This window comes from Equus przewalskii, chromosome 18, assembly GCF_037783145.1.
Source record: "Equus przewalskii isolate Varuska chromosome 18, EquPr2, whole genome shotgun sequence".
Classification (NCBI taxonomy): domain Eukaryota; kingdom Metazoa; phylum Chordata; class Mammalia; order Perissodactyla; family Equidae; genus Equus; species Equus przewalskii.
In genome coordinates this window covers 50,403,234-50,428,520 of record NC_091848.1, presented here as the reverse complement: position 1 = coordinate 50,428,520, position 25,287 = coordinate 50,403,234, and the positions used below count along the sequence as shown (strand labels likewise).

The 25,287-nt window shown below is 38.2% G+C and overlaps 1 protein-coding gene across 1 annotated transcript in view; it reads right to left on the bottom strand.

Annotated features, from left to right (window-relative positions):
- The window catches only part of IFT57 (intraflagellar transport 57), a 54,587-nt gene that overhangs the window by 18,270 nt on the left and 11,030 nt on the right, over positions 1-25,287 (bottom strand). The window contains exons 5-6 of the mRNA XM_008524103.2: positions 24,887-24,955; positions 8,967-9,089 (exon numbers count right to left, since the gene is read on the bottom strand). Coding sequence (XP_008522325.1) covers positions 8,967-9,089; positions 24,887-24,955 — 192 coding nt within the window. The remainder of the gene's footprint in view (positions 1-8,966; positions 9,090-24,886; positions 24,956-25,287) is intronic.

The following is a 25,287-nucleotide window of genomic DNA, read 5'->3' as shown; positions in this document are numbered from 1 at the left end:
CAGATTAATCTTCAGCTTCATCACTGCTCTCATTTGTGCATGTATTTGTGTATGTGTGTGAGAGAGAAAGAGAAGAAGAGAGCGTGAGACTTCCATTAAATTAAATAACTTTTTCATGAGATTGAATTAATTTCTTAATGAAAAATGCCCACCGGGTTGTAGGATAATTACAGAATGTGGCTTTCCTGAATTTTTAAATGTGACATTTTTCCTTCATTGCCAGCAGCATCAAGTGCCCTGTGGTACACCCTTGTGGTGCGAAACTATGATTTTTCTTTATATATGTTCAAAGAACTAAACATACGACTTAAGCAGAGCTGAGCATGTACGTGTGGTGTATGTTGTATGCGCATATTTGTTGCAGGGGGTGTGGGAATCATAATTGCTAGAAATATGTGTTTCCTCAGGAAAGTTCCTGCTTTCTAGATATTCCTCTTGTAGAGAAAAATACAACAGTGTGCGCAGAGGGTAAGCAAAGGCCATCATAACAAGCACTGGTCTTTTCACACCTGCCAGTAATTGAACTGAAACTGGAGATCCATAATCTCTCAATGAAATACCTTGTCAGTTAAATAATTACATTTCTAACGTGTGCTGAGAGATTATCTTCACTGACTACCATCTGCTACTACAGCGTTTTCATGTGTTGACTCAGACTCATTATTCATGCTCACTCCATCCACACCCCTTTTATATAGCCACACAGATCTTCTGAGTGAGGGTTTCCAGACATTAGAAGGAGTCATAAGCCCAGAGAAGAGAGTTGGCAAGACAGACAGGGAGTTAATGGGGTCCTCTGAGAAAGCAGGACACTCTTAGAGCAAGTCAGAAGCTAAGTATTTACAGGACGCTCAGTAACTACGTTGGGTAGCCAAAAGAGATGACCTTGAACAGTCCCTCTCAACTTCATGAATCTTCTAATCAAAATTTTGATCTCATACTGATACTCAAAAGACAAACAAAAAACTGAAAAAATAAATATAGTCATCTGCATATTTGAAGAACCAAGAAACATAAATTGTTACCTTAGCATAAGGAAACAGAATCAAATATAATGGGATAAAGACTATGGGGGTAAAATTTGTCCAAATACAAAGAAATTTGTAATAAAACACAATGATAGTAAGAACTACTCCAATATCATTGATTGGAAAAATGAGTCAAGCTAAATAAAAAGCACATTTTATAGGGAGGTCCATATGACAAACGGTTTCTCCTTTAATTCATATTTTATAGTAATAATTTAAAGGAAACATTAAATCATACTTTGCAATAGCGAAAGATTTAGGCAGTCTAGAAATTCTAATTATAATCAATATGTATTAATTCACTGCTGTCAATCACAAATGTCTAACTGAGTCTATCTGCTGTGAGGCACTAGGAACTTCGCTCTGCAGTATTTACATAACATGCAGTCGTTGTTGGCTATTTCCCTACAATCTGCTAGCACGGCTGAAGCTCTTTAGTTAGAGCTGATGGGAATCTCTCAAGCAAAAACACTTGTTCTCCTATTTCAGCCTGTGATATATGAAACCTTTCCCTGATCCAGTTGAAACATTTATCACACTCAGGGTAAATAGGGATGAAGGCATCAACAACGATCTTGAAACACAGAATATCTTCAGTGTTCAACAAGATGGGACAGAGGCAGCTGAATTCTTTTCCAGCTGCTTAGGCATGGCTAGGTCTTTCTCCAGCCCTTTGCGGCACATTTACATGTATAATTCTAAGCATAGTTATTCTTTCCCACAATCCTGATATCTGTCCATGTCCCACATGCTACAAAGAAAATAAACTTTGTGAACACAACTTATAAGTCCACAAAATAACAGCATGTTTTTAAAAAAATAAAACAAAAACCAAACACAATACTGTTTTGTGCAGTCCCCTTTAAGGAAAGTTTGCCTGTAAAAGTCCATCAGTGAACATTTCCCCTCATTCTCAGAGGCGAAGTGCGGTTGAGTAATCATGCAGGCTGTTCTGAAATTGTATGTGTATCTAGTTAATTTAGGCAGTTTATTTTGATAGCATTCACCTCTTTTTGATTATAGCAGGTGTTTCAAGGATAAATTTGCTGAAAGTTGTACTTTATTTAAACAACAGCCGCATGCACATTTCTGGCCTTACTATATTAAAAAGCATTTATTGTCTGGCAGCAATAGATACAATTACAAACATTTGTGACAGTAATTGGAGCTATTACTCCTGCATGGAGCCTCATGGAGACCAACTTATTGCCACCTGTATTTACATTTGTTACTGGTAATTGTAAAAGCTGGTTTTTTTTTTTATTTGGTGCCTTATTTTTTTTTAAATTATGTGAGCATTTCTCAACAAAAAGTCTGTCTACCAGAAAATCTATAGGAATTATAAATGCAGTTTCTCCATTATTTAATAACAGGCAGAATCCCATTTCAATGACTGATATATACATAAAATGCATTCCTGTATCCTAGCCCACAGAATATATTATACCATTTTGCTCATGGATGCAAGAATCCTATCAATATAGCCTATCCAACAACTAGCGTACAGAGCTTAAAAAAGGCTCTTTATTCCCAAACCATAACAATTTGTAAATCCCTACAGATCAAAAATATTTAGAAAGCTAGCTTTTATTAACACTCTTCTTACACTGTATCCAAACACAGTGATGGCAGGAGGTCAAAGCAAGTTACTCTCTCCACTGCTTTGGAATGAGAAAAATACCCTCTATTGCTTCCAGATACAGATTTGTCTATAATAGGAAAACGAGAACGCCTACCATTGTACATTTCTGCAAGATTTGGCCTCCAATCTGAAGAGACTTAAATCTAATACGGCAATTCTGTGGTCCCTCCAGGTTCATTTAAATGGAATTGCACCTGCTGATTAATGAAGGCCTCGCTCCTCCCTCTTAGGTTTTAGCTCTCACAGTGACTAAAGAGCCCAAGGGCTAGAGACTATTGCAATGATTCCGTCCTTAGCACAATGACTCCTTGGAAGGTTTCCTGCTGTGAATTACCCAAGGCAACACCTGTATGGTTTATTTATGGTAAAGCAAAATCCAATTGCTTGGAGTTGAAACTTCAAGTTTAAGGTTCTTTTTACAATTGTACTCTGAGAAAGTCAGACACTGAAGAACAGGTAAGGATGTAAAGAAGCAGTTCAGTGAATAAAAGTCTTGAAATAATTAGAAACACTGTAGTACTTCCAAATCCTTTAAAAAAAAATCTCTTCATCTAAATTCCTTGTAATAAACCTGAAGATTTACATAATGACTAAAGACATTTTGGTGGAATGAAGGGGGTGCCTAGCCAACTATCTTTTAAAACAAAGCAGGAAACATTTAATTACAATTGGGAAAAAAATCTACTTAAGTCATTAATCAAAAATTTAATTACAGTATCCACAGGGCACTAAAGGATGATAGAGCATTTCTTCATTGCATTAAATACCTAATATTAAATCATTATAATACATAATCTTTTGGGAATAAATACTGTATAATTGAAGAAAAGGGACTATGTAAGGTTTAGTTGAAAACTGATTTGACACTTTCTGTTCTTCCTTATTTCTAGGGGACAGGAATAAATATTTTTTAATGTTTACTTGATTTCTATTATAGTAAAAACCTTTGACTTGAAAAACATCATCTTTCTGAAAAAGACTAATATGATTGGCCATTTTAAGAAGCCACACTCCCGTGGTTCAATAAGTGAAGTTCAGAGACTAAATCGACAAAGGGACACCAGACAAGACATATCCTAACCTCCAGTGCTTGCACGACTCTGCCCCGTCATTCCTCCAATGGGATGCTACACCTCCTGGTTTGACCCCAGCTGCTGAGCTTGTCCAAATCATCTCTGCCACCTGGCTCTGAGCTGGGGACTGACGGTGACCTTCCAGCACTGGAGACAGCCATCTCAAGTTATGGTTTACAACTTCTAAGGATGAGTGGAAATGCTCATGATGCAATGATATGTTAAATAAAAGATGTGTCATCTGGGGGGCTGACCCCGTGGCCGAGTGGTTAAGTTCGCTTTGGCAGCCCAGGGTTTCGCCAGTTCGAATCCTGGGTGCGGACATGGCACCGCTCATCAAGCCATGCTGAGGCATCCCACATGCCACAACTAGAAGGACCCACGACTAAAAATATACAACTATGTACCTGGGGCTTTGGGGAGAAAAAGGAAAAATAACATCTTAAAAAAACAAATAGAAGTGTCATGTCAACTGCATACATAAAGGCACACAGAAATAGTGGTGGACAAAGCGTCAGTGATTCCTCTGGCACCATTTAGAGGGCTTTGGCCATGTTTGTTCGTTTAATCCTTTTACTAACTCTCTGAGGTAGGTTTTACAACAACCCCATTTTACAGATGAGGACAAGGAGGCACAGAGTGGTTGAGTAACTGGCCCACAAGGTCCAATAGCTATATAAGTGTTAGAGCCAGGATTTGCACTCAAGCAACCTGGATTCAGAATTTGTGCTTTTAACCAGTATGCTATATTGTCACTAATGGGCTGCATAAGAGCCTGGGTCGTAGGGTCAGATTTCATGTCCGTCACTCACTAGGCAAAGGCAAGTTACTTAACGTCTCCATGTTTCAGTTTCCTCCTCTTAGTAAAAGGTACCTGCATCTTACTGGCATGGAAAGGATGCAGTGAGTTAATATGCCCGCAGTGCTAAGGACAGCACCTGGCACGCAGTAACTCTTAGTAAATGTCACTTTTTACTATTAGTATCATATTATATATACCTTTAGTAGGGGAAAACTGGAAAGATTTACCAAAGTGATACTTAAATGAACCTGATTACATCCCCACGTAAGAATGTAAGGCTGATGTTTATAAACATTTCCTTAAATGATAGAAGCATTAGTGCAGAAATTTTGGAAATTCTTCCTGAATACTGATATAGGCACTGAATACAAGAGGGCTATGATAGAACACAATATTATTACAATAACAATATTGTAACCTAACAATAATTCACATTTATAGATATTAGCTATGTGTCAGACACTGTTTTGGTGCTTTACAACAACTCTTTGAGGTCAGTAATATAATTAGTTCCATTTTACAGATGAGGAAAAGGAGGAACAGAGAGGTATAGCAGCTTGCCCTGGGTCACACAGCTAACAAGTGATGTAAATATGAATTCTGGGTGCCAAGGGAAGGTGTGTGAGATAGGCCCCATCTTCTCTGGGTCTTCCTGGCTACCACAGTTCCACCATGTTTCTGAAGCTTTGGCTCAATAAATCAGGAATTGATACAGTGGGACTAAATGTGTGGTCACTAGCTTCTAATTCACAGCACACTCCCTGCCCCCTCTCCCCATGAATTATTGCATCCATATTATTTTTGTAATTAAAAACAAAATTGTATTTTAAAAAGACTCAGAGATTGGGATAATTCTTGACTAGTCACAGATTTAAGTCTGAGCATAATCACAGATGTTTGCTCTTAGTTTTCAATTCCACCACAGTAGTTATGTAACACTTGTGGGTGCTGCTACTGGGTCTAATAAAGAACAATAACAAAGATAAAAATGCAGCAGAAGATGAAAGCGTAAGGGGAATAAAGAGAAAAAAATGAGGGAAAGAACCAAAAGTACAGGCTGTGGAGTGACAGCATACCAACAACACCGGCAGACGATTTTATTAGGCGGCACCAATGTCTACTCTAGCTTAGGTGTCCTCAGACTGCCCTTCTAGGAACTGCCTCCTGAGCCTGCTCGCTCACTCATAACCGAAGCATTCACTCGAGTGGAATGACCTAGGATTTGGCTGAATTTACTGGCTCCCTTGGCAGAACTTCTGTCTTCACACACATGAGTCCAAGTTGGGGCAGACATGAGTGGGCCTCTGGGGATGGAACTGCTGTAGAAGTGAAGGTGAGGGGCATTGCCTACACCCAGCTCTAAACAGGGACTACAACAGAGTCCATTCGAGCCAGCATACGACAAAAATCCTTCATCTTCAGTTGTGAAACATATTATTTATATTTTTGGCAACATATTTATTTTCCCAATTGTAATTTGTTTAAGCTAATATTAAAATTTGTTTGCATTCTTTGAGAACTGGCAACAGTAACAAGTGGTGCCAGAAACAGGGATAAACTAGCCTAGCAATAAAAACCTGATTACAACAATATGGAGAATATAACAAATAAGACATTGGTACAGGATAGAATCTCATCAAAGCATGCATACTATAATATGCAAAAAGAACAGAAATGGAGATTTACTTTTTTTTGTAATTCCCTGCTAGGAAGCATACAAGGAATAAACTTGTGAGAAAAAAAGCAAAACAAACATTTGATCCAACGCCAAATAAAATGGGACTTATTTACTCCTACCATGAGGCCATTTTAAACAAATTTATAATGGATTTAAATAATAGAGGCCCTTTATTACTTATCTCCCAAACTCTACACTACTTAAAAATTAATCTAACAGCGATCAGTAAAACACATTGATCTGAAAATAATTAATTCCTTTTTTTCCCTCAAACACAAAGTTGAAATCTCTAAATGTCCTCAATTGCCTGTGTTGAGTAAAAGGTTATTGTTTTGGCCAAAAGTAAAGGAGAGGGTTTGGTTCTGGCAGAGCCAGGAGCTGAGGAAGAACAGGATGCAGTGTGATGCTGGGTCCATCTCATCTGATGGAGGAGGATAATGAGGCCATGAGAAACCTCACATGCAACCAGATTAGTTTTATTTCTGAGACATGAAAAACATTTCTCTATTCATGAGTCCCTTATTTTCTCAAATCAATGTATAATTTATTTTTCTTAAGTAAGCGGAATTAAGAATTACTCCTAAAGCTGTATTTCCCATTTGCTACATCTGAAATACTTAGAAGAAGAGTTTGTGAAAAGACTGGACACAAAGACCAAAAGATCTAGAGAAGAATTCTGAAAAAGCAATCAAATACAAATTGTGGTATGTTTTCCACAAAAATCTAAATTCAAAATGATATTCACATACTCTAAAAAAATGCTAAACAGAAAATCCCACCAAAACTTTATCTGACATTTTGGAATGCTGCCTGTAAAAGTTGATTGTATAATTAATTTGGCACAGTATATCCTCATAAGATCAAGGCTGGTAATGAATGGCGTGAGACTAAGAGTCCAATTTTCAACTAGTTAATCTTCCCCAAATTACGAAAACATTGATTCTTTAAGAATCCAGGATTTTGATTACTGCAATGCTGGTTTGTAATAGAATTTGATCTGCATTTAGATTTTTTTTTTTAAAGACTGGCACCTGAGCTAACAACTGTTGCCAATCTTTTTTTCTTTTATTCTTCTCCCCAAAGCCTCCCAGTACAGTCGTATATTCTAGCTGTGAGTACCTCTGGTAGTGCTATGTGGGATGCCGCCTAAGTGTGGTCTGAGGAGCGGCGCCATGTCGGAGCCCAGGATCCAAACCCATGAAATGCTGGGCCGCCAAAGCGGAGCGCGCAAACTTAACCACTCAGCCACGGGGCTGGCCCCTGTATTCAGTTTTGTAAAACTGTGCTTGTTAGCAGGTATATCTATATTCTTTCTTTCTGTATTCAGTTACTTCTATTATGTGCACCATGCTTAAAAAAAAACACTCTTGTGTGATCCTATCAGGCTCTAAATGAGAGGTTTGATTCCAAGAGTTACTTAGCTTGAAAATAAGCACATTAACTTGCTTCATTGTGGGATTAGGATATACTTGAGAGTCCTGAACTACACAACTATTTTAACATGTCATTCTAACTAGAATCACAATAATAGCGATTTTTAATTTTATAAAGAGAATTTGTTCTGACAAAACTAAAGAATCTGAAATTACATTTTTACAAAAAAATTACATTTTTTCAAATTAGAGATCAAATCCAGTAGAGATCTAATCAGTGAAGAAATTCTTATAATACGTATTTACACATAAGAGATATGTAAACAGAGAATTCACCCCCAATGTAGTCAGATCATGGCTGGCCTCCATGACTCGTAAATATTTGGTGAACAGGCTGCAGGATTTGCCCACCCACCTTAAAGTTTGCTCCACAGCTATTCACAGTCTAGGAAGACCTCTGCTATCCTCATGCTCTCCTAGGACTGCCCTAGGAGTCCAGGCTACTTAGTACCTTCTCTAGGAAACAGTTCTACAAGCCCAAATCCAGACACTGTAAGAATGAATGAGCTTCCAAGGCTCTCTGAAAACAGTGACCTTTGTAGGGCTTCTATTTTGGGCGCAGACACAGGACCACATTTTCAGAGAGACAAGCTTCCCTGGAGCCTTGTTCCATAATGCTGGGGCTTGTCTCCGGCCTCCAAGGATGAAAATCCTTCAATTTGTTCACCCTGATGTCTCCCTAGCACCTTCTGTAGAGATTATTATGGTACTAATGAGAATAGTATTGTCTAGTCACCCATTAGCTTGTTCTGAAGTTCTTACTTACAAATTGTAGGTAAAAAGAAAGTAGAAACTTGATTAAATGGGCCAGTTCATCTGGCCTAACCCCCAAATCTTATTGCATATGATTTCTCAATTATTTTCTTAATATTTAATTTTTAACCATACATACTGAGTAAATAACATAAGGCAACTTCCAGGATGCCTTCTGTTTTGCCATCCAGCAGAGTTCTAAACTATCTTCTAACTCTAATCAGTTGGTTTACAGTCATGGAATTCCAATTTTATTCACTATTCACCTAAACAAAATATGATTGCCAAGCAAATATATCAAAATGTATTGAGAACGTATCCCTCAATACCAGGGAAACGTCATGTGTTCCAATCACTTTAAAGATCTATTATGCCCTGCTTTCTGAACTGTATTATTTATTCATTCAGCAATAATTTATTTAATCTCTATTAAGATAAAACATTGGAAACTAGAATCTTACTGCCTTTCTTAAATCATTTGTATAACTGGGAGTACCCCGACCCTGAAATTGTCCTATAAAAATCTATTTGGACAAAATGTGCTCTCTCTTCTATACCTTATTGTCAGTCCTAATCGTGACTTTCAGTTGTGGTAGTACACGTTCCACTTCCAGACTCCATTCCGCAGCATCTGTTGTGGATTCCAAAATATCTTCTTGTTTGGCAGACTCGTTCATATCCTAAGAAAGGAAAGATATCACAAGATTGAGAGTTTATAAAAAGAAATGGTAAAATGTTGAGGCGCTTTAGCAGTACTGCACAATTTATATCAAGCATGGTAGTGTTAAAATTATAGTGGCAGAAGAAATTCTTCCTATCCATGTTGAAAGAAAATAATGCACCAACCTGGTAGAATAGCAAAATAAGTACTTTAAAAAAGAATAAAATATATGCTTCAACCACTTTTACAAAAAACAATGCTTTTGAGATACCAGAGTGAACTCAACAGGAATACTAACAAATGGACAAGCCATTTAGGGATGTTAGCTGTTAACAGTAGAGGAGATACAAACACACGTTTGGGAAGAAAACGCTGTTTTAGTTTGAATTTACTATACTGAAATACAAACTCAAAATCTGAAAGATAAAAAAGGTAAGATCCCAGAAGCAAAGGGCTCATTATTTAGAAATTTTATATTCATAATTAAAGTGATATTCTGGTTAAGTCAAACTATACTGTAACTTAAAAATGTGATTTAATACAGACCTATTTGAACTCAAATAGGGTGGGGGCCAAATTTCTGCATTTGGTTTCTGCTGTTGAGTAATAAAATCAATTCATGCCTGTTTCTGAATCACAAAAGGAAAACCTTTTTTTAAAAACATTTTCCCAGCCTTTCACATTACAGCATTAAGTGTGTATGGATCTGAAAACGTAAAGAATGTACAAATTAATGATTTAAAGATAAAGCCTAAAGCATTAATTTTGGTAGAAAGTTTTCCTTTAAGCTCCCTTGATAAATTACGAGAAAACATAAGGAAAAAAATATAAAAATTTATTAACATAGAAAAAAAGAGACCTGAGAGACATAAAGAGCCAAATGCAAGGTATGAACCTTACATGGATTCTAATTTGAACAAGCAATCTGCAAAAAGCTGTTTTTGAGACAATCAGGGAAATCTGAATGTGGAAGAGTATTAGATATTAAATAACTGTTAATTTTACAGGTATGATAATGGCATGGTGGTTATATTTTTTAAAAGGCCTTATGAATTAGTGATAAATGCTGAAATATTTACAGGTGAATGGACTTGATGTCTGAAGTTTACTTTAAAATACTATGATGTAAAGAAAACAGGGGGGTGCTTTAGAGGAAACAACTGACAAAATGTTAACTGTTGAAACTAGGTAATATTGCATAAGGATTTATTATCTTAATCTCTCTAATTTTGTATATGTTTACAATTTCCCATAATGCAAAATTTAAAAATAAAAGACTATATAAACAACCTGATGGCACCGGCCCCGTGGCCAAGTGGTTAGGTTCGCAGGCTCCGCTTCAGCAGCCCAGGGTTTCGCCAGTTTGAAGCCATGCTGAGGCGGCATCCCACATGCCACAACTAGAAGGACCCAAACTAAAACTACACAACTATGTACCAGGGGGCTTTGGGAGAAAAAGGAAAAATAAAATCTTAAAAAAAAAAAAACACCAACCTCATGGTGAAATTACATTCTCAATGTGAATTTATGCCATGAAAGGACACTTCTTAAACGAAAGCTCATTAGACTAATCTTTCCAATCTAGTCTAACACTAAAGACAAGAATAACCTTACAGTGGGATTTGTATTTTGGTGGGAGCTTGAGGTCTTTGGGGGCTTTCAACTCACTCCTGACTGAGTCTCTAGGGCACCATGACATAAGAAATCCTCTCTCCCCTACCTCTTAGCTCATATGAGCAAGTCCTGAACAGACTCAGAGCCTTAAAAGGAGCATATATTGCGTTTTGTTCAGAAATTCAGGGGGCTATATAGCTCTAAACACACAATTAGGGGATGGATAACTAATACATGCTCTTACATTTTATAATATGTGGTCTGAATTTCCTCAGTTACAGTCTATTTAAAAAATCAGAAGTATAAAAAATATAAGCATTAATTTAAGAAAAGTAAAATGTGGAAATTCTAAGTGAAAAATGTTCAAGAATCTATTTTAAACACTAAAGTGCTCATTTAAATAAAGGAACATTTTGAGCACTTAATAGAACGCTATATACGTCTATATAAATTGAATCCCGGGTAGCACAAGAGCACCATAGCTGGGAGACGGATGGCAGTATTCACAGAGCAGATGTGTGGAGTTACATGAGAATATACGTGACGGTAAGAGAGGAGACACTGGGTCTCCTGGTTGAAACCTAAAGCCATGAGGAAAGCTCTCTGTCATGTAACTCCACAGTGGTACCCACAACATGCACCTACTTGGGAGAGCCAGGTACCTGCACACCCACTGGCACATCCCAGTACCTATCTTCAGCTCTAGGAGGCCCAATTCTGACTGGCTCATTTTCTATACCAAACAGGGTAGACTTACGGGGATGGGAATGGGGGTGGGAGAATGTATGCACTGCCAGTGGTATGTGAGCCCTGACAGTTATGGGCCCCCACATCCCAAACCCCCAGGGCCAGACTGAGCCAAAGGAGCGTGTCCTCTCAGCAGCAGTTTTGTATGATTCTTAACAGAATGTAGATGCTCCGGTCACTGATTTAAAAATAAGTTTGATTCATGGAACCACCGTTTGGGTGAACTGATGCTAGATGCTACTCCCTGAACCAATGCTCCCCAGTCCCGTCCCCTCATTCCCATCCCTCCTTACAGGAGGGTGGAGTCGAGTCACCAGACAAGACCAGAGAGGTGCCCATCTACATTCCTACTTTTTTCAGGCCTGAACATAAGATTGTTCAATTGTTGTGTATAACATACTAAAAAATTTTACTCAAGAAAGGGCACATTTTTCTAATTTTCACAAAGGCAAATGGGTTAGCAGTGCCCCTGTTTGAATCAGACTCAGAATCTAAGAGTTAGTAGGGACCAGGGAGATCAAACACTGCATTGAGATAACCCAGTGCATAAGCTACTATTTGCCTTTATATTGGGCCCTTTAGTAAATTGCATTTAGCCTTCTTAGCTTATTATTTGGTTCCCTTAAGCAATGACTTGCTAACTCCTACTCCCAATGTCCTAAATTGATTTAATGTAGCAGCTCAAAAGTTTTCACTCACTCCCAGGCCACACTTACTATACTGGGGGAAATGGCCTGGTTACTAGATGCAGAAAGGGCAAAAGGAAAACATTAGGTTTAGCAGAGCAGCATTAACTTATTTAAATTATACAGTCTCTTTCTACTTCCATGTTTGCAGATCTATTTCATAACCTTGTGCTTCAATCAAAATTTCCTAATGCCTAATAAGTGGATATATTAACTGAGAAAATCTTACATATGAAGCATAAATAATTATAAAACTATACCATGCCTTGGTTATACTACTTTGAGAAAAGCTTTCCTTTCCAATTGTTTCTCCATTTAACAAATGGTGTTTATGTGGAGCTATTAGTAAAAGAGAAATAAATGGCTGTTTCCATTTAATCAAAATTTTATATCATCATGACAAAGTCCCTCTCTGAAACAACATTAACTAAGAGAAGCATAGCTCTGGGGAAATTGTGTTTTCCAGTTAATGCTGCTGAAGAAACAATTAGAAGTTCAATAAGACACAGGCTATCCGCAAGTCTCATTTATAATTAATTAATTTACCAATAAGCCATTTGTTAAGCTCCTACAACATGCAAGGTAAGAATCCAGGTACTGTGCTTGGTGTGGAAAGATAAAAAGATTTAATCCCTGTCTGCAAAGAGTTCACAGCCTATTAGAAAGAGTTTGAGGCTAGTTAATGGGGGTAATAATTGGTCCTAAGAAAAGGAAACTGAGGAGAACTGACCCTAAGACCGCCAAAGGATGAATTAAAGAGAACAGTCTACACCGTCCCATAACCTACCCTTGGGCTCAAGAGTGGAGCATAGCTCCAAAGGTAGTTCAAGGATCAAATGTGCAGTGTTAACAGTCTGGTCAGATCCTGTTCCAGTAAGAATCTCCCCTTTGCTCAGGTAATATTAATGGAATGGTTAAGCATCTGAACAAATACTGTGTTCTGGGTGTGTACATACACACACACACACTACATATATGTGTACATATATATATATGGAAATATGTATGTATACACATATATACACACACTATACATATTTTTATATATATAATATATACATACATACACACACATAGTTGGATGTGGCTGTTCTTATGATTACAGGGCTGGAATACAGAAAGGTCTTTTGCAGGGTAAACAAAGCCCTTTGCAGCCTCTGAGCTGTTAGACAGCCTGTTTAGTGCTGCAAAGCTGCTCTGGTCCCACTAGGTTATGTGTTAAATACAAAACTTGATACACTTTCAAAATATCTTCACCTCTTACTTAATTCTGGGGACTCCAGGTAGGCCATGACAACCAGCAGGGGGAGTGATGGACTTGATACTAACAGGGAGACTGACCTATTAACAAGTAAGGATTAATACAGAAAACTGTTACAGGTGATATACAGTAGAAGCACTGGTCACGTTTTTGGTATACCTGATGAATTGCCATCTTAAGCAAAGAACTTAAAAAAATGTCTTTGGCGTGAAACTATTCCTAATATGTACTGCATACTCATTATTGGAAAACACCATATGGGAAAGGAGACTAAAACAGGTTACTGGAGAAAGCAATGTTGACTATGACTTTCTGATACCACCAACAGTTACCCACTCATTCAGCTCTGCTGTGCCCATGACAACAAAAGTCTGGTACTATCAGACATTTTGGATCCCAAGGGTCCAAGCTAGGTTGGACAGTTGACTCTGGTTAAGATATTTCCCCACCGGGAATAAAGAAGGGAGAAAGCGAGGAGTAGGGTAAGGCAGAGTTTCTAAAACTTCACTATAGTACTTTCCTTAATCACTGATTGAGAAACACCTTGTCTGGTAAAGGGAATGTATATGGCTGTATGGGAAGACCCAAGAGTGAAGCTCAAGGCTCACGTATCCATGAGAAGACATTTCTGTGAGAATGGAGACCCCAAATCAGAAGTTATAGAGGGATCACAAGTTCAGATGGGAGCCTGGCCAGGAGAACCTAGATCATGAGGGCCTGGGCAGAAACTGGATTCACAGACTTCCAGATAAAAATGGGAGATGAAGGGGAGACAGAAAACCTCAAGACTCAATTAGTAATGAGGCACGAGGAAGTGGAGGTGCTTGAGTCTTCAATTACCAAGCCAAAATCTCTACCTCCTAGGAAGATGAGGCACCACCTTGAGACTGGATACTGGTAAAAGCTGACACTTATCGACCATAACTTAATTCTTTCTTGATGTCTCTTACTGTACTATCCTGTAATACAATGACGCCCTCAGGGCTGAGAAATCTGGATATGACTGCTCCCAAACTAAATGATCCCAGATAGCCATAATTTTTGCATTTTTAGGTCTGCTTTTAAAGTGTTCCTGTAGCTTCTCTTGATGTCATGATGCCCGTGATCTTTGATTGTCTTTGGCTGTCTCCTTGATTGCTTGCAGCAAATCTTTCTCCTCCTAAACTGCTGTGCATTTAGAAACCTAATATCCATGCTTGTTAGAATTTAGGCAAAGTAAGCATATAGGGGCGAAAAGTGAGACCTCAGGAAGGGGAAGGGAGGTTGGGACCCCTCGTGGAAATTATTAAAAATGGACGTGATTATACTTATTTTGGTTGCTCAGCTGTCTTTTTTGTATTTTTCCTCTTTTGATGCTTTGTTCAAGATAGAATAGGTGGCCAAGAAGCTAAGTACTAAATATAATATATATGGTGTTACTATGAATTAAACAGGGTTTCTCCTAAAGGTATCTAGTGTTCCTCTTTCTTTATCGTCCAGCAATAAAAAGCTAGATAGAGGGATAAATAACAAGTTATTTCAATCAAGAATAGTGCTCCCTCAAATCCAATGACTTCAACAATCATACGTAAGGCGAGAGTTAAAACTTCTCATGTCCCTACTAATCACGTCTTCATGATTAAAGAAGCATAAATCATGCATTTGATTCACTATTTTCTTTCCAAATTAGGTTTTACATGATTTAACACTATATTACTATGTAGAAAAATGTCTAATACCACACAAAAAGTATTTTCAGATTTGTTCTGAATAACTAAATTAAACCCTGGTATAATCTATCAAAAGAAATAGACAGATGGTAGCCACTGTCTTTAAATATATTAAGTTCATAAAAGTTTTTTTAAAGTTCAATTTTAAGACTATCAAAAGAATTTTATCCTGAGTTATAATATGAACTAAGATTTGAATAAATTATACTCCCACAAATCAAAAGCTCCCCCAAATTCACATAAAATCAATTGAATTTTCCAATAAGAAATCTGAAATTTTTGCATGAGAATTCAACTTGCCATATCATTTCTGTTTATCAAACACCTACCTTTGCTGCTGCTTTAGCTACTTTAATGTATATTAAGTGCTAAAAAGGTAAAATCATCTCTGATTTTTTTATTTTCTGAAAATAAAACCAAAAGAAAGTACCCCAATAAGTACGTATGGAGAAACTACTGTATTACACAGTATAGACATTTATAGACATTATACTTAGTGTTGTAGAGCATGCAAAATAAGTTTCCTTATGGCCTGAATTTCTCTGAGGCCTCTTTTCTTTGAGATGGCACCTCATGAAAATACCAGTGCCCAAATACATCTGAAAAGTTCAATTCATATAGCCGCTGACAGGGACATGAAAGTCCAATTAATTGTCAAGATTAAATAGTCCCGAGGAAAAGGGAATTGAGTTGTCTTTGTTACTGGCTCTTAGTTAAGATCAGCCCTGATAGCGGTTCCCCTACACTGAACCCAGCAGATACGGGGTTAAAACCAAAAACATTCATCCTCATTCCCTGCTTCTTTAGTGACATTCATATGTAAATATCTGTCTCTTTAACCTTTGACTCCCTGAGCTTTACAACCAAGTAGAAGTTACAAATTGTCAAAGCCCAGGTGGCCGCACTGGGCTCATATGAAAGTTGTAGCTAATCATGCGTCGGTGCAGTCCACCACAGAGAAACTGCTGTCTAGAGAATGTCAGAAAGTTGAGGCTTCCCAGACCTCAACTTCTAGGCTCCCTGACACTAGACTCCACCATCCACGAAGGCAAGACAGCCAAGGAGGCCCACCTGCAATCATCCCCTCTCCCTGCAAGCAGCCTCTCAAGGCCAAACGCAGGCTGGTAAGAAAAAGCCAGCCGGCAAGGCTATATGCTCCCTCCCCTACCTAAAACCCCAAATAAAAACCCTTGCTTGTAGCTTTTCAGGGAGTTTGGGATTTCAGCATTAGCTACCCATTCTCCTCGCTCAGCGCTTTGCAATAATAAAGTCCTACTTTCTTCCACTACACCCAGTGTCAGATTGGTTTGCTGCGCAATGGGTGAAAGAACTCACTTCAGGTTCAATATCATCTTGAGAACAACCACAGTATGGTATAAAGGTTAAGAGGATAGGTCTGGAATCCCATCTCTGTTCAAATCCTCCCTCCATCACTGAATAGCTGTTGATCAAGTTAGGTAACCTCTCTAAATATCAGGGCTCCCATCTGTAAAATGGGGATGATAATAGTACTCTCCTCACTGGAAGGGTTGCTGTGAGGATTAAATTAGATGATGTATTTAAAAGGTTTGCACAGTGCCTAGTACATAGCAAGCTCCCAAAATATTTTAGCAGTTATTATCAGTATTATATGCCAAGTGTGGTACTAGACACTTTCACATATGGGTTAAATGCCCAATAACCACACATGAATCAAGGGAGTCTTATTCCCATTTTTGCAAATGAGAAAATTGAGGTAGAGATCAGTTAGGTAATTTTCCCAATGTCCTACCATTAGTAAGTGGCAGGACCCAGGCAATGTCACCCTAGAGCACAAACTCTGAAACACCTTACTATCTATCTGCCTATCGATCCTCTGTCATATAGGTTACAACTATATTCCCCAGTTTATTATTTGTCTTTTAACTTTATGGTGTTCCCCACACCACTCCTCCATAAATAAGGTTTTAATTTTTAAGCATTCAGATTTATCAGTATTTTTCTTTTACGGTTTTTAGTTTTCTTGCCATGCTTTATCATGCCTATTTCAACTGGTGAGTCTAACACTTGTCACTCATGTTTTTACGCTTCATCATTTTTTAATTTGTTGATCCATATGGGGTTTATCAGGGTGTAAGATACGAAGGAGGAGTCCATCTTTTTTCTCCAAATGGATAGCCTGTTATCCTATCACCATTTAATTGAATAGTTCAGTTTTCCCCACTGATTTGCACTGCTTCATATACTGACATTGCTACGTATCTGGATTATTTCACAAACTCTGCACTACTTCATTAATCTATTTATGTGGCGCTGTCATAATTTTTCTTCAGACTTACAAAAAATTATACAAATAGCACAAAGAATTTCCATATACCCTTCACCCAGATTCACCAAATGTTAGCATCTTACATAACCTCAGGGCAGTTCTGCACAAAGGGATATAATATTCATAGCTGGGGGCTGAGATCTGGGGAAATTTTAAAATTTTTCTTTGTACTTTTCTGCGCCTTCATTTTTTTTTTAAAAAAAAGGACTATATTTCACTTTTAAAAAGAATAAAGTTTTATCGTTAAAAGCAGGCAAAAACGTAAGTTTGATTAACCTCCAAAAACTAGCCAGTACAGGTGGTGAATGCTTTAGTAGTTTGAATAAGAAAGAGAAGTGTATTCTAATAGAGATGGTGAGATTTAAATCTAACCTTACAAGGATGTATGGGATATAAATAGGCAGAAAAGAGACAAGCCAAGTGTTTATAGTCAAGAAAGCATCATAGGCCAGAAAACTGAAATAGGAATGAAAATGGCTTGTGAAGATCACAACGAGAAAAAGACACTAGGGGCTTAGAAAGATGAATATTGGGGAGCAACAAAAAGAGTTGCATACACTGTGAAAGAAGTTAGGCTGAGGAATGTGAATTTTGTCTTCTAAGCCAGAGGGGAAGCAAAGAGTTACAAGTAAGGTAAAATGACTCTATTGATTTATCTAGCAAATCTTTATTTAGTGCCTACTATATGCCAGGTACTGTTCTATTCCAGAAAGAGTGAATAATAAAAATTCTCATGGAAGAACATTCTAGTTATGTTTTATGAAAACTTATGGGTCAAAGATTTGTGGGTAATAGGATTAAATGGGGCTGGAGTGATAAGGAAAGGTGTTACTAAGGAGGCAGATTTTGAGCTGAATCTTCAACATACGAATCAGGTACAGAGATGATGGGAAGGCATTTTAGATAACAGACAGAGGAAAAGAAGATGGCAGCAGATACGCTCATGAGGCGTTTGAAAACCTATGAGAGCACCCGTTAACCTGGAATAAAGTTATTCCAGCAGAAGAAAATAAGATTGGCTACGTGGACAGTTGTCAAATTGCTAAAGGTCTTGAAAGCCAGACCAAAAATTTACTGTTTTATAATCTATATAAATTGAGCTTTAGGCAGTAAAAAGCCATCAAAAGTTACTGAACTCAGAATGACCTGATAAAAGTCATGTTTTGGTAAGCAAGATAGAGGAGGAGGGTGAAAAATATTTTGGGAAGGGTGGGGCTGGAATTGAAGGATAAGGACCAAAGACCATTTAGGACATTACTGTTACATAACGCAGACAGGAGATGATGAGGACCTGGCCTTAAAAGACAGCTGAAGGGATGGATATGAGCGGTATTTCAAAGGCAGCGTCCACAGGTCTTAGCGACTAACTAGATTCCCTGGATGAAAATGAATCACTCGTCTGATAGTCAAAGCACTACCACTGCTAGGGGTGGATGGGTCGAGGGGATGGATTTAAAGAATATAGGCTTGTAGAAGACTGAAAAAAGCACACATTCTGGGTACCCCTCTGATACACTGAATTATATAACAAATATCTGCTATTAGCATTAATTCAGGAAATATAACCTATCCACTTATAAAATGACAGCTCTCAAAAGATTCCTGGAAGAAATCATTATACTACTTTTTATCAAATTCCCCTTAGTCATTTTTGTAGGGGAGATCTTATGAGACAGCAGATTTAGTTTAACGGGCCTTCAATAATAATCCACGTGACAGATGATGAAAATAAAGCCATGACATCACCAGGGCTTCCTAGTTTATATCAAAATGCAAGCTTCTTGATAACTTATATCCTATATAAACTTCTTACTGAAAAATACTTGTGCCATGGGGCCAGCCCAGCAGCGCAGCAGTTCAGTTGGCGGACTATGCTTCAGGGCTCGGGGTTCAGCAGTTCAGATCCCTGGCGCAGACCTAGCACTGCTTCTCAAGCCAAGCTGTGGCAGGCGTCCCACATATAAAGTAGAGGAAGATGAGCACAGATGTTAGCTCAGGGCCAAGCTTCCTCAGCAAAAAGAGCAGGATTGGTGGTGGATGTTAGCTCAGGGCTAATCTTCCTCAAAAAAAAAAAGATACTCATGCCAATCTAGAAACTTATTTGTACTGAGAGATGGGAACTTTTTCTATTCTCCTAAAGCACATAAGAACGTTGGTAACTAATTCCAATCTCTAGGAAAGGTGAAAAATTATACGAAATAAGAAATGTATCAAGTGCATACTCTAGGCAGCATCATGCTTGGTGCTGTCCCCAAGTTAGGTTATATTAATCTCAAAACAACCCTGGGAAGAATTGTGTCCCTGTTTAACAGACAAGAAAGCAGAGTCACAGAGAGGTTAATTCACTATGGCCATGTGGCTAGTGACCCGCGGTCAGGATTTTATCTTAAGGGTGCTTTTCCGCCATTGTGTCAGCCTTGAAGGTACAGACTCAGATCTGGAAGAGACCTTGAAAAGTCCTTCCTTCCTACTTCTTGTCAGGCTCACAATAAAACTAGGATGGAAATGAGGATCTTCCCTATTTCAAGTGTGGATTCAAAAGCTACACTAAAGATCAAGCAAAATTCTCTTTTACACCCAGCAAGAACTGCCGTTTGAGCCTCCTCTGAGCAGCGAGGAGTACGGCTTTTTTCTCTAACCTACATTTGCTATTCACCTCCAGATGTAAAACTGATGGGCTGGGCAGGTGAGTTACCAGAGAAATAAAAGTACTTCCTCAGTCACAAGATGTTCCATCACATTCAAACATGCAGTGTTTTAACTGTTTCCCCTGTGAAATATGAACCACAGACTTCTCACAGCACAGCACAGACAAGAGGACTAACACTCAAATGTTCTAGGAAAAGAGGAGAAAAAACATTTTCCTCAGCCAAAAATCAGAACCAGTGGTAACCTATGGGGCAAGTTATGTTGTGGAACAGTATTGTTTTCCTGCATTACTCACAAAGGATATTGTGTCAGGAAATAAAGCGTAAGTCATACGTTAAAGAACAACAATTTCAAGTATTTAAGATATTAACCAAAGTAGACTATCTTCTCCCCCTTTCGATTACGATATTGCAGACTTGCCACGATACTCTAAACTGAAACTGAAGGGACATTTTTATTCTAAGTCCAGATTTTTACTTCATGACAGCTTTTGCTTTTTAACCTAAAAATTATTTCATTCTTGGTACAATCAACTTATGCTAAGTAATTAAAAACCAATTGTGTTTAAACCTTTTGAGATAGTTGGTTTTATGCTGTATAACTCAGAGTTTGGTTTCTAAAACCTCAAATTTAGCATCTCAAGGAAGAATGGTATCTGTGGCATGTTTGAAAAAAATGTTTTGAAATGAAGTGATGGGCATTTAAAAATAGAATTCGGAGAGCGCACAGCTTCCCTCCCATCTTTTTCCCTGGAAGAGGAGAATGACACGTGTGCGTTACGCTGCCAGCACATTGCTGCTGTGATTCCACTGAGCTCAGCATGGAGGGGGCTACAAAGACCACTCAGAATTACAGCGCAGCTACCACCAACACGCAGGCAGTTTCCAACTGACAAACTCAAGTTAGGAACAGAAAGGACCAGAACACCTCCCTAACTAACACCTTGCCAGCAAAGCCTTCCTTCCCTGCTCCCACCTGCACATCTCTGAACATTCTACTGTCTCCCTAACCGTCACAGACCCTGCCCAGCTGTCAAGGCTTCAATACAGCTCCGGTGTCCTCCCCCATGACCGCTCTTGGGGAGGCTTTGGCTAAATTTCAGATTTCAAGAACATTCAGGAATCAGAGGGACAGAGAGAATGTGGAACTTTGTGGGCTAGCCTTAAAGTCTAACATCCATTCATAACTTTTTTCCTTCTTAGAAAAGCTATGTGAAAATTCAAATAACTAACCTACAAATGAAACTTTGGAAGATAAAGCAATCCCTCACTGATTACAGTTTTCTTGAAAAGTACTATATTTGGCAAAACCATAATTCAGGTAATAGAATTAGAGGGGAGGATCACACAACAAGAATGCCTTTAAATATATCCTTAAACTTCAAAGTAAATAACTGTTCTGAAAATCAGCTGCTTCCAAAACAAACCAATATTATCACTGTAAGCTCTCATCATCTATAGGAGGAACTGTTTTCTTAGAACACCATTTTCAATGTTCGTGAAACACTACCACTGTGTCATGATCCAATTAAGCAGACACTTCCAAGTTTAGTCAAGAGGCACACAGCGTCTCCTTACAAATTCTTTGAATTAGCAGTGACAGGCTTCAAAGATACCACAGGAAGTAGTGAGTGGATGGGCCACCAGGTCCCCTTTCAAGGAAGAACTTGGTGCTCAGCTGTAGCGCTTGTGGCCAGCAGACAGCCTCCTGCTGTCGCCTCCCTCAGGCTCTGCCTCACCCGCAGAGAACCACCTCACTACACCTGGCGGTATGGCCTCCCCAGGAACTGAGCCAAGCAGGCCACACTCTGCTGAAGAGCTCCGCACCAGGTTGGCCAAGGCTTTGTCAGGCCCCCATCACAGGCAGACTCCTCCCTCGGCCCAATCCTTCGCTCCTCCTTCCTTTCCCAGGTGTCTACATCTAATAAACAACTTGTATCCCAAACTCTGTCTCAGTGTCCACTTCCAGAGAACACAAATCTGCAACACACGTCTTTTTCATTTGCATTTTCTCTTGCTCTATTTACCACAAATCTCAGGAAAATGCTTGTGTATACCCAACTTCTTGAACTATCATGAGCATGATTTCCAGAGTCTAGACTTCACTTTATTTAATGAAAGAAAGGAATATAAGTAGATTTCCCCCTGCATTATCCTACATGGTACATAGAAGAGGAATCAATTATTGTTGAGAAGTTCTTTTCTCTATGAAGATTAAACTATGCCTTGCCTATAAAACTATAAAATAGCATTCTTTCATGCATATATTCATTGGATACTATTCACTGTCAAGCACCTTCTACACACAAGGCACAAGTGAAAAAAGCTCCTGCTCTAGAGGAGTTTGCATTCTAGTGGTTGAGACAGACATTAAACAAATCAGAAATTAATACAACGCCATGGTGTGAATAAAAATAAAGCAGGGTGAGAGGACAGAGAATGACTGCAGAAGCATCTATTGTTTCTAACTCACAGGTAGAGAGGCAGTGCAGTAACCCATACATTGCCGGGTTGGCGCAGTCACATGTACATTTAGTACATCCATTTCCTAGATAGTATATGTCATTCTTGTTCCAGTGAAGAATTCATCACATTCAACTTTACTAAAATAACATTTCTTCTGCTTTGTGAGTCCACCTGCTGCATGATACACAAAATCTTAAATCTCTGTTACTAACCTATACAGCAATTCTGTCTGGGGAAAGAGCAGTCTGAGACATCATAAGCTATAGTCAGATCCAGCTGTCTCAGGCAGATGGCTTTGGTGGGCAACATCATAAACTTGCCAGATTTTTTAAAATATGAAAGGGGTTTCTGCTTCTTTAGTACTCCATGGCTGACCATCCACAAACACCTGGTGTTCAGACTTCCTCTTTGAAAATGCAACCATACAGAGTCTTAGTTCAAAAGGGTATATGTTATATAATCCTTGTCCAAAAGATCTAACACCTAGATAATTAAAAAGGCACAGTTGGGAGTAAACTCTTCCTTATTTAGCTTAATTGAGATGAAAAACTGAAATCAGGACCAACAGGGACTTAGAGTACCAGCAGATGCAGATGAAATTACTTTCCTCCCTCCCAATACTCAAACTACTTTGTCCAGAGGGAATCCCAGGCGGCCTGTACAGGCCTCTATTTACACCATCAATGTAAGAATGAATAACACTAATGACAGTTTCTTTCTGAGAATAACTGTGTATGCATCTTCACTTCTGTTTTTTTCCTCATACTTTAGGAGAACTTTGTCATCATCATCTTCAACACATACAGGAACACCAATCACACAGTGTTCTTGCTTAAGGCAGGAATCAAACCATACCTGTCCTGTTGAACAACTGTAATAAGATAAAGGGAAAAAAGCAATAGACTTGGGAGAAACTGAGTTCAAATTCAACTACTCTTAATTTATTAGCTTTTTAAAAGATTAACTTGGCCTAAGGTTATAAAATTCAGTTCTTGTATCTGTAAAATGGAGATTACGATGTCTACCCAAATACCTCAGGAGGTCAGTAAAGGATGCGTCTTAAAGTACTTTGAAAACTACAAAGTGATCTGCAAACGTATTGTTACAATGCAGTTTATTTGTTTGGATTTAAATGCTAACATTATTCTGATATAATTTCAACTGAGGAATAAAAAATACATTCATTAATTTAAGAAGTATTTATTCAGTATCTTCTGGTTACACTCTGGAGACTATAAGAAATGATAGTTATCCCTGTTATCAAGGAGCTTGTACAAATCAGATTGGAGGGGAAGTATGAGGGGGGAACGTGCTTTTGGTGTTTGCCAACAGTTACTGAGCACTTTCTATGTGCCAGACATTGTTATCAATGCTTTACACATAATAATCTTTATTTTTCCCTGGTTGGGAAACCTCCTTCTTTATTAACCATGCCTAAAATTTTCCTCGCTATTTTTGCATATCTTTTTTTTTCTATTGAGTTCATAATAGCTTACATCATTGTGAGATTTCAGTTGTACATGATTTCTTGACTGTCACCACATAAGTGCTCCCCTTCACCCTCTGTGTCCTCTCCCCACCCCCCTTCCCCTGGTAACCACTGAACTGTTTTCTTTGTCCATGTGTTTGTTTATATTCCATGTATGAGTGAAATCATCTGGTGTTTGTCTTTCTCAGTCTGGTTTATTTCGCTTAGCATAATTCCCTCTAGGTCCATCCATGTTGTTAAAAATGGGATGATTTTGTCTTTTTTTATGGCTGAGTAGTATTCTGGTGACTCTTTTAAGCTTTAAAAATCCTACGAAAAAGGGAGTATTTTTACCCTCACTCTTCAGATGAGGAAGATAAGGCACAAGAAGTTTGGAAACCTGGCCAAGGTCACATGCCTAGTAAGTATTAAAAGTATTCAGGTCAACTCATACACTCAGGCAAGTTAGCAGCAACATTATATCATGTTATATTACATTTCAACTTGTGCAGAAATCATTAATAATAACTAATACTGACTAACAATACTAAGGCAGTAAATGATAAATGAAGAGATCATCTTGGGGTGGGGTAGCCAAGGAATTCTTCATGATATGAACCCAATAATATATGTCTTTTCATAATAAAAACTGACATAAGGCAAATAAATTATTCTGAATTTACTGTGTTGATTTTCCATGGTACAGACAGGAGGCTTCCCACTTGCCCCTCTGTATTGCTATATTTGCTATAATTATAACATTTTATATATAGAAAAAAATTTTGAGAGCTACTTTTCAAATGACACATAAAACAATGGCCAACAATGGTTTCTACTTGTTTTAATCTCCAACATCAGAACACATGTACTGACTGCTTGTTGGTCCTGTGTGTATCTCACATAACTTACCAAGCGATAGGTCTGGGCCTTCAAAACATTGAGATCAATAAAGTTTTCTTCATTGTCTGTCTCCTCTTCCTTAGGAAAATAAGAAAGTTTTAAAAGTTAATAATCATAAAAAGTTATCATTTAAAAAATGTATTTCCAGCTTTCACATACATAATATACTAAGCTCGATATAAAGACTAATGCAGGAAAGGGTATTTAACAGCCTAATATCCTGCATGAAGTAGGGCATAATATTATTAGCAGCTCATCTGCTTTTTTTGAGGTTTTGATGGTACCATTTAAAATACGTCCTTTTTCATAGGCACTGAAGAAAGAAGAAAAGAAAGAAGACAGAAGAGCGCCATGCTGTAGAACTAGGGATAAATAAACATAGGAACAGAACATTAAACAGTCCCAAGTGG